We start from the raw sequence: 16399 nt of genomic DNA on the forward strand, positions 1-16399 counted from the left end.
CTGAATAGTTTTTATCTCAGAGCTATAATTGCACTCAACAATGAACTAAAGGGCCACCATCAATGAGCTGTTGGACAGCATGACTTGGTCTGTTGTGTGGATGTTTGGGTGGTTTAGGGGTGGGGAATTGTGGTGGGTGGGAGTGTGTTTGGGGATTGTTATGTGTGTTGGATCTGGTCTCTGGGTCTTCAGTGAATTTCATTGTATGGGTATACTGTGTATACATGTACAATAAAGTTGTTGTTGTTGTTGTTATTGTTGTTGTTGTTGTTGTTGTTATTATTATTATTATATACACAAAAATGACAGTATACACAGTAAATGAGATAACCATGTTGGATTTCATATCAGAAATCACTAGTCGAACACTTCCCAAGCGTTTAGGACTGCGTGATGTATCGGTGGATTATGCGAGCAGATCCCAGCTGCCTTCTGCAGCTGACCAATGGTGATCTTGTTATTAATGGTGATGATGATGATGATGATGATGATGATGATGATGATGATGATGATGATGATGGTGGTGATTAAATGCCTACGGAGATCTTCAGTCATCCAAGTCATGGTTGCCCCAAGGTTGTTTTTTCAAGAAGCAACTGGACTTTCTTGTTTTTTCTTTGAAGACGTTTCGCTTCTCATCCAACAGAAGAAGAAGCTGAAGAAGCTTCTTTGAACACCTTCAAAGAAAAACTAGACCAGCCCAGTTGCCTCTTGAAAAAGCACCTTTGGGACAGTAATCTTAAAGAAATTGAGAAGAGAGTTGGAAAATGAAATTCATCATCAGAAAAAAATATAAATAAGACCGGTCATCCACTGGATAGTTTTGTATAGGATAGCATTTTATTTATTTATTTTTTAAATGATTTTGTGCTGAATTTGAAGCAGAGGTGGCCACTGGCTGTTGCAGAGAATGGGATTGTCTTAAATCAGTTGTTTTGTAGATCCTCACTTACATCTTTTCACAGGGCTGGCGACACTTCAGCAACACCTTGAAGCGAGACGGGAACTGTGTAATCCCCATGTGTGGTGTAAAATCTGGAATTTGGGATTTATCTGGCCATGATAATTGGAAATTTCTGAGAATGCTGGTGAAGAAGAAGAAGAGCTCCATCTGGGCCAAATTTTCCCCTAAGCAGACTCTCGGTCCTGAAAAGGCAAAGAGGAAAGAGGAGCCATTCAGACAGCTGAAGGCTGACAAATTATTCCAACCACTGGAGCCATCTTGGCCCTTCCCAAAATGATCCTAAATTTCACTAAATTGCCAAAGTTGGTGAGGGTTGTTTTTTTTGGGGGGGGGATGCTTTATTCTTTAAAAGACTCACCTTCTCAAATCAATCTTCACTTTTTTCCTCTCTCGCTTCAGTTCCTCTTTTCGTTTCTGATTCTGACCTTAGAGATCAGGTACTTACTTGTCTAATTCTTTCTCCATCACAGAAAGAGAAAGAGAGAGAGAGAGACAGAGACTGAGACTGAGACAGAGACTGAGACTGAGAGTAAGACTGAGAGTAAGACTGAGAAATTCACCTGCTGAAAATGCCAAAAAGGCTTCCGGCTTCACAAACTCTCCCTCTTCATTCAGGAAGTTGGAGGGGTTGAACTCATTGGGAAACTTCCATTGGGATTCATCACGATGGGCAGACTGGATGTTGACGAAAACCATGGTGTCCTGCAGAAGCCAAGAGAGGTATGTCACATTGAGGAAAGCCCTCGTTGTCAGACATGGCTCTGAATGAGCTTCCAGGTAGACCCCATTGAGATGTGGTTGGAGAATGGCAGATGCAGGTGAAACAGTACAAGGGGGACTGATGGAATCAAGCAGAGTGGAACTCAGAAGTAGGAAAACGTATTTCTATTCCCAAGTATACCATTCCTAAATGAGAATGCCTGAGATTTAAGAAACATCTTTGTTACAAGGTCTTCAGAAAACCTTGAAATTGTGTCATCTTGCAAAGCACCCCACAGAAAAAAGGGTCAATAGGTCTATACTACTTTAATAAAGGGGAGTTCAAAGTGTCAGAGTATATTCATCAACTGGAATAGGACATGGTAACAAGGTCAGCCAATGTATAGGCATAGCAATTAAGTCAGCCAATGAGGGCTGTTTGGGAGCTGAGACACACTGGAGCCAGGGCATGTCTTAGTCTGCAGCTTCTGAGTCTGTGCAGAGAAACTGAAACTAGTGTGCTCTGCTGAAATGAAACTAACTGTTCTCTCCTGTCTTGTGTTGTAACTGCTACATTGGAAGAATCTTCTATATTGGTATTGTACATTTTATCTTCATGTATTATTATGTATATAAAGAAGTTAATGAATCTTGCTGTATCAGTCTGCCTGTGTGTGCTTTCTGGATTTAATTTCTGCAAGAACCTCTGATAAAAAGAAGGAGATCTCAATTCTTGCTTTCTCTTGCTCTTACACAGAGACAGGTCAGGAAGACACAGATGGACACCTGCAGATTCACCCACACTTGACTTTATGGGAAACAATTATGGGTTTCTGGGAGGGTTTTTTTTTTTTTTACCTTGGGAATTTTATATCCAAAAAGCTGCACATCTTTAATGGGTGCATGAGGTAGTCCAAGAGGAATAACATTTGAAACGCGCTGGATTTCATGAATGACGGCGTTTGTGTAGGGCAATTTTCCTCTGTCTTCATACTTCAGACTTACTTTGTTTCCCAGAACTGTGTCTATTTCTTTCCAGCATTTCTCTGTGGAACAAACAGGTCGGTTACACTCTGAAGAACATTTACTGGCTCTGTGTAGACATATCTGATATACTTCCCAACCAGATGCCCACCAGATGTTGAGCAGAGTGCAGCTGACTGAATTCTCAGCCCTGAAAATGACCCCCAATTCAGGATCCTTTTTTTTTTTGCTTTCCACAATAAGAGCAGATATTACTATTACAAGAAGACTGTTTCATAATTTCGTACCTTGAATCTCTGGAAAGGCCACCAAATAGAGCAATATCCACTGAAGAGTTGCGGCCATTGTCTCTGTTCCAGCCAGAAATAGATCAGACATTAGGATTCGTAATTGCTCTTCTTCAAAGCCTGAAGCTTTCTTCTCTGGCTTTTTGTCAGTTAAAACAAGAAATATGAATATCAAATGGAAAAAAGGATTTTCTCCCAGTTGCATATCCTTTTTAATAGAGTTGATAACATCCATTTAAACACTGGAATTCATTCTGAGAACGATGACTAAAAGTGTACCAATAATTTCTTCCAGTAACAACCCATTATAATTGTCCCAAAGGTGGTTTTTCAGGAGGTAACTACAGTTTCTTGTTTTTTCTTTTGAAGACATTTCACTTCTCATTCTTCAGCTCTGACAGGATAGTGGGGAATGGAAGGATTTATATTCCTTGCAGACGGCTGGTCATTTGCATCCTTTTATTTTATTTTTTGTAAAGTTTTTTTTTTTTTTTTTAAACATACAGACAAACATACAATGCATCTTTTCTGAATAAAACATTGACCTGGTCATAAATGTATTCGAATTTTTCGTATAACATTTTCTCTAATTTTAAGAAACCAATATTACCCTTCATCTTAACTTCTAATCCTGATATAATTCAATTTTTCTTTTTCCTCCCTAAAATTTGAACCCCTAGATTTGAATTCACACAACATAATACCATCCCCAATTATTTATCACTATTCCAAATAATACAATTATATTACATTTCTGCACCATTCAACATATTAATAAAAGCCAATTAAGTATAAATCTTAACTCAAATGTCCCAACTATTACAATCTTATATGTTAAACTTATTAATATTTCTAAGTCTTATTTCAGTTCTTAAACTTCCATACATTTTACCATTACTTCATATTAACTTAATTAATTCATTATTACATTCTATTACTTCATCAAATTTATGTTCTTATCTCTTATCTTAAAGATATTCCAATTATTATAATTTCCCTGATTAATTAAGAGTATTCAATAAAAAATCAATTAAGTATAAATCTTAATTCAAATAATACAACATAATACAATTCTCAATTGTTTCCCTGAATTCTCTCTGTTCCAAATAATACAATTCAACATGTTTATAAACACCAATTAAGTATAAATCTTATCCAAATAATTCCAAATATATAGTTCAAAGTATTCCAATTGTTACATTCATCATACATCCATATAGTTTTAAATTACTTAATTAATATCACAATTTCATCTTTTCTCTAATATTCATTTCATATACCACATATTCTTCTTCCATTTCTTTCTCCCTTTCTATTTTTGAATTTTTTTCTTTTTCTTTCCCCTTCTTTTCTTTTGTGCTTTAAAGTCCTGAGCTCTCTTTTCCCTTTTTCTTATCTTTCCACTATTAATCCCAGTGTAATCATTTTGTATTTTAAAATCATAAACTCTTCTATTCTGCCCTGCATTTCTCGTTATTTTCCATCGCTTTTCCCTTTTTCTTATTTTCCCACTGATAATCACCGTGCAATCATTTAAGTTTTTTTATATTCTTTCTATTGCACCCTCTTTTTCTTTGCTTCTTTCTCCCTTTTCTATTTCTTCCATTGTTAATCCCAATGTAATCTTTAAAATTCTCTTTTTTATTATTACTACCCACATAAACATTTAATTTTCCATTATCAATCTCTTTGTCTTTATCTTCTTTTTTATTGACAGTCTCTCTTTCTTGCTTCTCATTGTTTGCTTCCTTGTCAGCTTGAATGTATTCTAAGTTAATTTTTTGATCATCAAGTTTCGGTTTGCCATGCAACATTGTGGTCATTTCCCTTATTTCCATTTTCAATGATAAATACATCGTTTTCATCATTTCCTTAACTTCCTGCACCATTTTGTTCTTTCTAGGTTGATATTATTCCAATTTCAAATTGTGTTGTAGTCCTCCTTTTTTAATCATCAAAGTTAAAGTGCTTATAGACAAACAAAGCCTCCTTAAAAATTCACAGCTGTTATCCCTTTCAAAGTTCAAGGTTTGTTTTTTTCCCCAAAAATAAGGATTCAATGTTGTAATGACCTTTTTTCTCCTGAAGATGGCTCTCTACAATCCACAATTGTAATTAGCAGTCTAGGAAAGTATCCATTTTGTTTGCAATCCACTTTAACAGTCTTATTTATTTTCTCCTCTTCTTCTTTTTCACTTTTATATGCACCAAATCAATTTAAAGATCAGTCCAAATTTACAAAGTCCAAATTCCAACTTTACATTCCAATTCAATTTCAATTTAAAATCTTTAACCGGTCCTTTCTATTGCAGGCTTTTCTTCATTCTTTAATCTTCCTTTAAAATTCACCAATTAGAGATAGATCTTTTCAGGTTCTTAATTCTTTTAATTTTTTAAAGTTCTCCAAATATTTAAATCCAATAATCAATTTTCTAATCGGGTTTTATCACTTTATAGCTTCAGCTTTAATCTTCTTCTTCTGTCCTTTCGCCATACCTATTAGCCACTATTATACCGCTAGGACATTTATAGTTATTTTGAAAGTACTCCTCTTTTTTTTCTCTTCTGCCTATGAGTTGGTCGTCACTCACCCGGCATCAATGTTCCGCTCAGTTCTCCATTCCTGCACAGTGCTTGATCCAGTTGCCCCAGTTTACTGGCGGTTGCAATGGCCGCCGCCCCCTGCTGCAGAGTCAGGGAGAGTTTCCTCTGCCCTCCAAGGAACTTGCCTGTTCCGCTTGGTCTTCTGAGGTGCCTCTCCTTCTTCCCTACAGGACAGATCCAGTTTGAAGACCCCTCTGCAGTAGTTCGTCAGCCCGAGATTTTGCAAGGCTCATTAAAGCCCGCTAATCCCTGACTGTCTCGTCATGACACTTCGGGTTGAATCCCATTTGCATCCTTTTAGAGGGTTGTTGAAGCACTAGGAGGTTTATCTGTGTCCTCAGGGTCACCTGACTAGTGCTAATGGTTCCTGTAGTCTGCAAATTATTTTCTCTGGAAATCCATTCCTACTCCCACACCGTTCAAAGGGGGTTCATCCCAAACTGTTTAGCTCTTCAGCTCAGAATTGAAGAAACCTCTTGGATGAGAAGTGAAATGTCTTCAAAGACAAACAAGAAAGTCCAGTTGCCTCCTGAAAAAGCACCTTTGGAATAACCGTGACCTGGATGACTGAGGATCTCTACAGACTTTTAACCCCTTATGATAGAAAGAGTTCAGGAAGAGAATAAAGATCCCGCAGAGCTGGCAAAGGGGACTTTCTCCCTTGTCCTGGTCTAAAGACCTACTCTAGTTTAGGAGTCTCCAACCCCTGGTCCATGGACTAGCATGGGGCCTCAGCATGCCAGAAACCAGGCAGTGCAAATAAGTGAAGCCCCATCCATGAGATACAGGCAGCATGCAAAACCACACCCATTCCTGTCCATGGAAAAACCTTTCTCCCCAGAACCAGTCGCTGGTGCCCAAAAGGAGGGGGGGTGCCCTAGTTAGTTGGGGCTATAAAACATTCAAAGCACCAGGTAGAAAGTAGATCTCTAGAAAAGAAATGTTTCTGTTGCACTTTCCTAAGGGACAATGTCAAAACCACAGGAAAAAGAAAGATCTGCCAGTTGAACCATCTACCTTCTGCATTTCTTCTAAGTAGGCATCAGTGAAATCACGAGGTTCTCCAGGAGTCAAGGTCACCTTGTGTTCTTCCACCTCTTTTTGAATAAAGACATCTATTTTCTTTGCAGTTGTTAATATTGTCTGGTGGGGCAGGGGAAGATTTCTTACCAAGGGCACCTCATTGTAAAGCTGCCAGCAAACAGAAGAAAAACCAAAACGGTTGAATTGGATCGTGGTAAAGGCTTCTTTATGGCTCAGTGGCTAAGATGCTGAGCTTGTTGATCAAAAGGTCGGCAGTTCAGCAGTTTGAATCCCTAGTGCCGCGTAATGGGATGAGCTCCCATTACTTGTCCCAGCTTCTGCCAACCTAGCAGTTCGAAAGCAGGTAAAAAATGCAAGTAGAAAAATAGGGACCACCTTTGGTGGGAAGGTAACAGAGTTCCGTGCACCTTTGGCATTGAGTCATGCCGGCTACATGACCACGGAGACGTCCTCAGACAGTGCTGGCTCTTTGGCTTTGAAACAGAGATGAGCATCGCCCTCTAGAGTCAGGAACGACTAGCACATATGTGTGAGAGGAACCTTTACCTTTACCTTAAAGGCTTCTTTGCAGGATGTATTGAGCAGAAAAAGTAATCCCTGCAGTTATCTCTCATTCCCAAACTGATTGGGAATCAAATGTCCCAATAAAGTTAAATTTCAGTATAGAAACTGGCCCTCATTAAATTGGGATAATTGCAGGTTTCCACCAAATCACTCACACAGTAGTTTGTCACCCATTTGTCCTTGCTCTCTGGTGAAGATGTTTCACTTCTCTAACAGGTTAACAGAGTTGGGAGGGACCTTATAGGTCATGTAATCCAACCCCCCTGCCCAAACAGGAGATCCTACACCATTTCTGACAGATGGTGAGATGCTGTTCCAAATTCAGGAAACCCACAGAGTTTCCAGAATGTGTGAACTATGGAACTTTTAAATGGCCACTTGTGCATGAATTTGAATCAGGATAGCTTGTAATATCTCTTATTCTCAATTTGATCGGGAATCAAATGGCCCAATAAGGATACATCTCAGTACCAAAACTAGACTTAATAATTAAATTGGGATAACTGCAAGTTTGGACCAAATTGCTTCACACAGCAGTTCCACTTACTTGTCCTTACGCTCTGGTGAGATAATGCTCTAATTGCAATTGAAAACCAAAACATTCCAGAATGAGTGAGATATGGAAATACAAATTGCAATTAGTTGTGGACAGTGGTGGGTTCCTCCCGGTTCTGCCTGGTTCCGCCGAGCCGGTAGCAGTGATGATATGACATCGCCAAACTGGTTCTGCCCCCCCGCCTACCCTCCGCGTTATTCTTACCTTTTATTTGGCCCCACCCTCAATCTATTGCTGCCTCCTGAGTCCCAGATGATCGGCTAGAAGGAAAAAACTGTTTAAATTCTTGCCGCGGGGATTCAAAGGGCCACCCTACAGCTGATCAGTCTTAAAAGGCAGTGTGGTGGTAAACCGGTGCCTCCAAAAACAAATGAGTAGACCGGTGCCTGAAAAAATAAATGGGTAGACGACTGCCTCCAAAAACAAATGAGTAGACCGGAACGCTCCAAGAACAAATGGGTAGACCGGTACAGCTCTGCAAGCAGTTAAAAGCCTGGTAGACCAGTACCTCTGCTAAATCCTAAAGAATTGTCACATGACCATCAAGCCACGCCCACAAAATAAGCCACGCCCACAGAACCAGTAGTAAAAAAATTTAGAACCCACCCCTGGTTGTGGATTAATTACAAACAATCTTCAGAATTGTTGTTAAGCATACCAAGGCCCAAGGTCCCGCCGTCATTTTGGAACCTTGATGTATCTCATCCAGGAGAGTCCTGAAGAAGCGGTTGTCATATTCCAAACGTTTCCCAAATATGATGGCACAAATTACATTGGCGGCTGCGGTGTCCAGAAACTCATAAGGATCAAAAGGAATGCCTGTGAAACAAAATGAAAGGAAATCAATCTCTATAGAGATTTATTCTTCCTGCGTGTTTATTTAGGAGAGTCATAAGACGCAATCCTCTAAGCAATTTTACTCATTGCAGAGGTATCAGCAGAAGAATACAACATGCGGGTAGTCCTCAATGTACGGCCACAACTGAGCCCCAAATTTATGTTGCTAAGTGAGAAATTTGGGTCTTTCTTTTTAAATCCTTCCCCATTTTACAATTTCTCTTGCCACGTTTGTTACGTGAATCTGTCTTCTTCGGTGACTTTGCTTGTTAAAGATTGCAAAACAATTACATGACCCTGGGAAGCTGCATCCGTCATAAATATGAGTCAGTTGTCAAGCATCCGAGTGTAAATCACGTGACCATTGGAATGCTGGTGTGGTCGTAAGTGAGAAAACTGGACATAAGTCACTTTTTGTCATATGTCCACTATAGATTCCAGCTCTTGGATCAGCTCACAATGAACTTTCATGCAAAGGAGTCATGAAGGTCAAATAATATCTGCTATTGTCTATCTTTTTCTAACGAATAAATCTTGCTAAAATCTAAACATTCCGACAGATGTCTGCTCGAGTTGACACCATCTTTCAGGATAATGTTGATAAACACCCACCTTTATCTCCCTTGAAACGCTGTCAGAGACCTAATTGTCCATTAATTTTGCAAGGCCAAATGGAGCACAGAGTCAAACGGACTTCTTAGATCTTGAATTGACCATAGGAACTAATTGCTTCCTGCAAAGGCTCACGTCCGTTTGCTCCTCTTTTATGTTTTATGGGAGGGGCCAATCATCTCCAAGCCTTACTCCCGACTCACCCTTTTTTTTCATAATTGTTCTTGCCTTCTGGCAGCTCTGCACATGCACACACTGGGAACAGGCTCACACTGTTCTTCTGCCTCATTTATGTCAGATTCTGGAGGCTCCAGAGGCAGCACATAACTACCAGATGGCCCTGGCCCTCTCTCTACCTCCAACGCAGAGCCCTCGTCCAAGCCATCCCCAGACTCCAGGACTGGCCCACATTCCTCCCCAACCTCCTCACTGTCCGAATCTGCTGTCAGCTCTGCTGGCTGCTGGTGGGCCACAACATTATGCTTCCTAGGCTAGTCATTTTATGTAGATTAATCTTCTCCACAAATTCCTATCAACAATTAAAAGCATTCTCAGAATTCTAATTTTCAGGTTGCCACCAAGAATGTTATAACACTCCTGCTCTACAAACATTACAAACACAGTGTCAGCATTCCAAATTAGGCTCTCTTCCAGCGCTGACATGAACGAAATGAAGCAGAGAGCAGAAGCGTTGATTTATTGCTGAGATGAACTTTTACCTAGTTTTCTGCATGCAACAGATAGTGTTACCTGGGTGATGAAGGGTGGGGGGCACATTCCTGTGAAAAGAACGTGCCGGGACATAGAGATGGATCTGCATGATGGCCAATGGGATATTGGGGTTGGAGAGCGGAAGAGGAGGGGGTTGGAAGGAGGGGCCAGTTTGGCTGCAACTTGAATCAGGAATGTCGGATTTTTTCTATTCTTAAATAAAAGTGATTCATTAGAGACTTTGCGTTTGAGAATGAAGTTTATTTAAGATAGCACCGAAGCCTGACACACAGAGGTAAAATGAACGATGTATCTTATTTTGGTCAATGGGACATGGAATTTTATCCAACCAGAATCCTAAGATCCTCCTACTCTGCTGTAATACACACACTTAATGGTCATCCTTGAGGTCAACTCAGTTGGGTTCAATGGGAAACAACAACCACACTCGAATGACAACTTCCCAACCATCCCATCCTGTCCCAGGAGAGCTTACTCATGTTATCAGTGAACGCTTGAATCAAATAAGCTGTTTCCTCCAGGTTCTTTTCTTCCACTGATTTTTTGCTCAATCTAAAGTTTCTGAAAAGCATCCGTGAAAACTTCCTTTGCCCCTTCCATACTTCACCATATCTTAATGTCAGCAAACCTGGGGAAAAAACCAACACTCATTCGTGTTATTTATTTACTTATTTATTTATTTTTAAAGCAAAAGTATATTTTCAAATATGACAAACATCAGTAAATGAACAAAGCATTACTAAAATTATACTACCAATGCTAAACTAATGAACAGTTCTCATGGCAAGAAAAATACATTGAGTTGTTTTTCTGGTCCATGAACAAATTACGATTTTTCATGTAACAATTAGGAAGAGCATTCTAACGCTTCAAGAGATTCTTCTTTCTTTCATGAGAAGATCACGAGAAGTGTTAGTAACCATTTATAATGCCTTGGTAAGACCACACTCGGAATAATGCATCTAGTTTAGGTCACCACAATATAAAATAGATGTGGAGACTTTAGAAAGAGTGCAGAGATGATCAACAGAGATGATTAGAGGGCTGGAGGTTAAAACATATAAAAAAATGGATGCAGGAATGGGGCATATCTACTTTAGTGAAAAGAAAGACTAGGAATGACATGATAGCAGCCTTCCACAAAGAAGAGGGTGGTCAACCTATTCTTCAAAGCACCTGATGGTAGGACAAGAAGCAGTGGGTGAAAATCATTAAAGGGAGATGCTACCTGGAACTAAGGAACTAATTAACCAGTAGAATGACCTGCCCCCAGATAGTGTGAATGCTCCAACATTGGAGGTTTTTAAGAAGAGATTGGACAACCGTTTGTCTGAAATGGTATAGGATTTCCTGCTTGAGCAGGGGGGTGGACTAGAAGACCTCCAAGGTCCTTTCATACAAGGTCCTTGTTATTCTGTTTTGCTGGAAACCTTTGGTCAGCGCTCCAGAATGCAGAATAAAAGGGATATTGGTAACTGGATAACAGATATCTGTTGTGACCCAGGCCCAAGTAAGAAGTAGGAAAATCAGTCCATGAAAAAACAAACTTTATTTGAACAGCTGAGAATTACTTTGTTCCCAGCGTCATTCAACCAAATTAAAGCAAATTCCTCCCAACACAAATTCCTCAGTCCTATCTCAAACCTTGGTCCAATTAGGCAAACTGCCAAAGGCCTTTCTTGGCAAACGTTCAGAAGTCCCAGATACAAAAATAAATACAAGACGTAGACGAAGAAGAAAACAAAGCTACCAACGTTGTTTTCCGGCAAAGCCCAAACGGCATTGCTGGTCAGTTTTAAGCCTTATGGGAGGGGCCAATCATCTCTTGGCCCTACTCCCAAGTTGTCCTCTTTGCTTGGGCTGCTCTTGCCTTCCGGCAGCTCTTCTCATGTGTGCATTAGGAACAGGCTCCTCCTGTTCCTTTGCCTCACTCCTATCAGTCTCTGGAGGCTCTGGAGTCCACACCTCACTCTCTGATGGCCCTGGCCCCATCTCTGCCTCTGGCACAGAGCCCTCATCCAGGCCTTCTTCAGTCTCCAGGACTGGCCCATGTTCTTCCTCAGCCTCCTCACTGTCCGACTTCGCTGCCAGCTCCTCAGGCTGCTGGCGGACTACAACAATATCCTGCTACCATTGGTAGTTGGTAATAGGATAACTTGGATTTTATAGAGAGCAAACAGGCATTTGTAAATAAAATAAAATAGGTGGGGGAAAAAAGAATTGGAAATTATACTCAGTTACCTTTTTTGTTAGCGATGGCGTCCGTTATAGGAAATACTGTCCTTCCAGTAAATTCTGTGCCTTGTATCACGAGAGCCGCCTTTGCTGCAGTAAATCCATGAATGAAGACCGCAGGTGTTCTTCCAAAGTAGAAACTGAAGACAGGACCATATTTTTTTGCTAGCTGAAACAAAGTAATTTGGAATATTAGCATAGAGGCATCAGGAAATTACTTGGGATTAAACACAATGGAGTCCAAAATTTATGTTGCTAAGCAAGACACTTGTTAGGTGGGTTTCCAGTCCCCACTGACTTTGCTTGTCATATGATCACAGGACACTGGCTGTCATAATTATGAGGCATTTGTTGAATGTCCAACTGCGGGTATGTGACCACAGGGAAACTATGGTACTGCAACCTCAAGGAATGTCATTTATTTTATGTATTTATTTATTTTGTCGAGTACGTATTAGATAATATATATAAGTATAACTAAAGCATGAATTGAATACATAAAATGAATACAATTAAAGGGAACATTAGGACAGGGATGGTAGGTACACTGGTGCTCTTATGCACGCCCCTTACAGACCTCTTAGGAAAGGGGTGAGGTCAACAGTAGCCAGTCTAAGGTTAAAATTTTGGGGGTTTTGGGATGAAACCACAGAGTCAGGTAGTGCATTCCAGGCATTGACCACTCTGTTGCTGAAGTCGTATTTTCTGCAATTGAGTTTGGAGCGGTTCACTTTTAAGTTTTTATCTATTGTGTGCTTGTGTATTGTTGTGGTTGGAGCTGAAGTAGTCATTGACAGGTAGGACATTGTAGCAGATGATTTTATGTCATAGGTCCCTTCATTTAGGATTGACATAACTTTGAATGGTCACTGAACAAAATTCTCAATTCTTTATTGGCTAAGTGTGATTGGACGCACAAGGAATTTGTCTCTGGTGCATAAGCTCTCAGTGTATTTACAAACAACAAAGTGATAGGTCATATATCATAGATCATAGTTGCAATCCTCAATCGTAAGATACAAGTGATAATCATAGATACCAATAGGAGAAGGTAGTAGGAAAGATGAGAAGATGAGAAAAAGAATAGCAATACAGCCTAGTACATGAGTAAATATCCTAAGACATAAAACAATACTGGGAGAATTAAGCATTTGTCAGGTGTTCAACAGAGTGAAGGCATGAGGGGGGAAAACTGTCCCTGTGTCCAGATGTTTTGGCATGCAATGCCCTATAGCGCGATCCTGAAGGGAGAAGTTGAAACAGTTTATGTCCAGGATGTGAGACAGGGGTGAAATCCAGCAGGTTTTGTCAGGTTCTCGAAAATCGGTAGCGGAAATATTGAGTAGTTTGAAGAACCGGCAAATACCACCTCTGGCTGGCCCCAGAGTAGGGTGGGAATGGAGATTTTGCAAAATCCTTCCCCCAGGAGTGGGGAGGGAATGGAGATTTTGCAGCATCCTTCCCCTGGAGTGGGGAGGGAATGGGGATTTTGCAGCATCCTTCCCCTGCCATGCCCACCAAGCCACCCCCGCAGAACCGGTAGTAAAAAAAAATGTGGATTTCACCACTGATGTGAGGGGTCTGTAGATATTTCCTCAGCCCTCTTTCTGGTTCATGCAGGGAAAGCAGGCTTGTTGCAGTGTTTTTTCTTTCTTTCTGCCATTCTGACTATCTGTTGAAGTCTGTACCTCTCCTGTTAACCAAAGGTTGTTAACCAAGGACTACCTGAAATAGACTTGTTATTGATCTACCTTTACTTTATCTCACTGTTTCATTTCTTTATATTCTTTCAACATGAAAAACAGGTTTTGGGGAGGACGAAATACCCGGAGGTCGGGGATCTTACGTATTTCCGGGGGCAGTTCATTCCACTGGGCTGGGGCTCCCACAGAGAAGGTCCTCCCCCTGGGTGTCGCCAGCCGACATAACTTGGCCGATGGCACCCTGAGGAGACCCTCTCTGTGGGAGCTAACTAGCCGGTGGGAGGCTATTGGTGGCAGAAGTCGGTCTCGAAGGTACCCGGGTCCTATGCCATGGAGCGCTTTAAAGGTGGTAACCAACACCTTGAATCGCACCCGGAAGACCACTTGGAGCCAGTGCAGCTTGCGCAGGAGGGGTGTCACGTTGGCACAATGGGTTGCGCCCATAACCACCCGCGCGGCCACCTTCTGGACCAGTTGGAGCCTCTGAGTGTTCTTCAAGGGGAGCCCCATGTAGAGAGCATTACAATAGTCCAGCCGGGAGGTGACAAGGGTGTGAGTGACCGTGCGCAAGGCGTCCCGGTCCAGAAAGGGCTGCAACTGGGTAATCAGGTGAACCTGATAAAAGGCCCCCCTGGCCACGGCCGTCATATGCTCTTCTAAAGACAGCCATGTATCCAGGAGGACACCCAGATTGCAAGCCCTCTCTGTGGGGGGCAAAGATTCACCCCAATAGTCAGCGATGGCACCTGCTGACTATATCAATGTCGGCAATGTCAGTTGCGGCCCCCAGGGGGCGAGCCTTCTCTGTGGGGGCACCCGCCCTGTGGAATGAGCTGCCTCCTGGAATACGATTGATCCCGGACCTCCGGACCTTCCGTAAAGTCCTGAAGACGTTTTTATTTCATCAAGCCGGCCTAGCCTAAATGGTTTTTAATTGGGATTTTAAATTTTATGGATTTGGGGTTTTAAATTGGGTAGCCAATGATTTAATTCTTTTAATTATCTTAACTTTTGCATGTGTATGTTTTTTAATTTTGGCTGTTCACTGCCCTGAGTCCCTTCTGGGAGAAGGGCGGTATACAAATTAAATAAATAAATAAATAAATAAATAAATAAATAAATAAATAAATAAATAAATAAATAAATAAATAAATAAATAAATATATATATATATCGGGACGCCAGAAGCCACAGCCACTCGGTCTTGGAAGGGTTGAGTCTGAGCCTGTTCCTCCCCATCCAGACCCGCACGGCCTCCAGGCAGCGAGACATCACATCAAGGGCATCGTTGGGGTGGTCTGGGGTGGAGATGTACAGCTGAGTATCATCAGCGTACAGATGACACTTCACCCCAAAATCATGGATGATCTCACCCAGTGGCTTCACATAAATGTTGAACAGAAGGGGCGAGAGGACCGACCCTTGTGGCACTCCCCATGCGAGGTGCCTCGAGGTTGACCTCTGGCCCCCTGCCAACACAAAGTGCGAGCAGTCGGAGAGGAAGGAGGAGAACCACTGCAAAACGGTGCCCCCTATTCCTAACCCTCTCAACCGCTGCAGCATGATACCATGGTCGATGGTATCAAAAGCCGCTGAGAGGTCTAATAGGACTAGGACAGAGGAGCAACCCCTGTCCCGAGCCCTCCAGAGATCATCCACCAACGCGACCAATGCCGTTTCTGTGCTGTACCCCTGCCTGAAGCCCGACTGGCACTGGTCCAGATAGATAGCTTCATCCAGGTGTCGGGGAAGCTGTCGTGCCACCACGCTCTCAACAACCTTCGCCACAAAACGAAGGTTGGAGACCGGACGGTAGTTGGCTAATTCAGCCGGGTCCAGGGAAGGCTTCTTGAGTAGGGGCCTCACTACCGCCTCTTTCAAGGCGGCAGGAAAGGCACCCCCACTCAGAGAAGCACTTATAATTCCGTGGAGCCAGCCTCGTGTCACCTCCTGGGAGGCCAGTACCAACCAGGAGGGACATGGGTCCAATAAACATGTGGCGGCACTAATCTTACCCAGAACCCTATCCACATCCTTGGGAGCCACAGGATCAAACTCCTCCCAGATAATATTCTCAAGACCTACCCTCGTCTCCTACCCTGGACTCATCCAATCGGAGTCCAAGTCATCCCAAATCCGAGTGACTTTATCATGCAGGAATTGCACAAAATCCTCAGCGCGACCCTGCAAGGGATCTTCCCGCACTCCCCCCCGAAGAAGGGAGTAGGTCACCCTAAACAGGGCGGCTGGGCGGTTCTCTGCAGATGCGATAAGAGCGGAAAAATGGTTAGATTTCACCACTTTTATCACCACTAGGTACGTCTTGATATAAGACCTCACCTGTGTCCGGTCGGAATTGGATTGACTAGTCCTCCAAATGCTCTCTAGGCGTCTTTTCCGATGCTTCATCTCTCTCAGCTCCTCAGAGAACCAAGGAGCCAATTGAGATTGGCATCGGGTCAGAGGCCGCAAAGGCACGACGCGGTCCAAAGCTCCGGCGGCCGCACTCTCCCAGGCGGCCACCAGCTCTTCAGTCGAGTCATGTGTCAGAGTCTCAGGAAACGGCCCAAGCTCCGTC

At 42.2% G+C, this 16399-nt stretch overlaps 1 protein-coding gene across 1 annotated transcript; it reads right to left on the reverse strand.

The window, feature by feature from the left end:
* Positions 1 to 877: 877 nt before the first annotated feature.
* On the reverse strand, positions 878 to 12317 carry LOC148112296 (cytochrome P450 2J2-like). Its single transcript, XM_087877319.1, has 8 exons — positions 12125 to 12317; positions 10359 to 10511; positions 8361 to 8521; positions 6556 to 6729; positions 2935 to 3073; positions 2522 to 2709; positions 1525 to 1666; positions 878 to 1146 (listed from the first exon to the last, which is right to left on the reverse strand). Exons 1-8 carry the CDS (start codon positions 12315 to 12317, stop codon positions 950 to 952), a joined length of 1347 nt encoding a protein of 448 aa, XP_087733445.1. The 3' UTR covers positions 878 to 949.
* Positions 12318 to 16399: the final 4082 nt, after the last annotated feature.

The sequence above is a fragment of the Pantherophis guttatus genome, chromosome 11 (genome assembly GCF_059756535.1).
Source record: "Pantherophis guttatus breed Tessera chromosome 11, ASM5975653v1, whole genome shotgun sequence".
In the NCBI taxonomy this organism is placed as follows: domain Eukaryota; kingdom Metazoa; phylum Chordata; class Lepidosauria; order Squamata; family Colubridae; genus Pantherophis; species Pantherophis guttatus.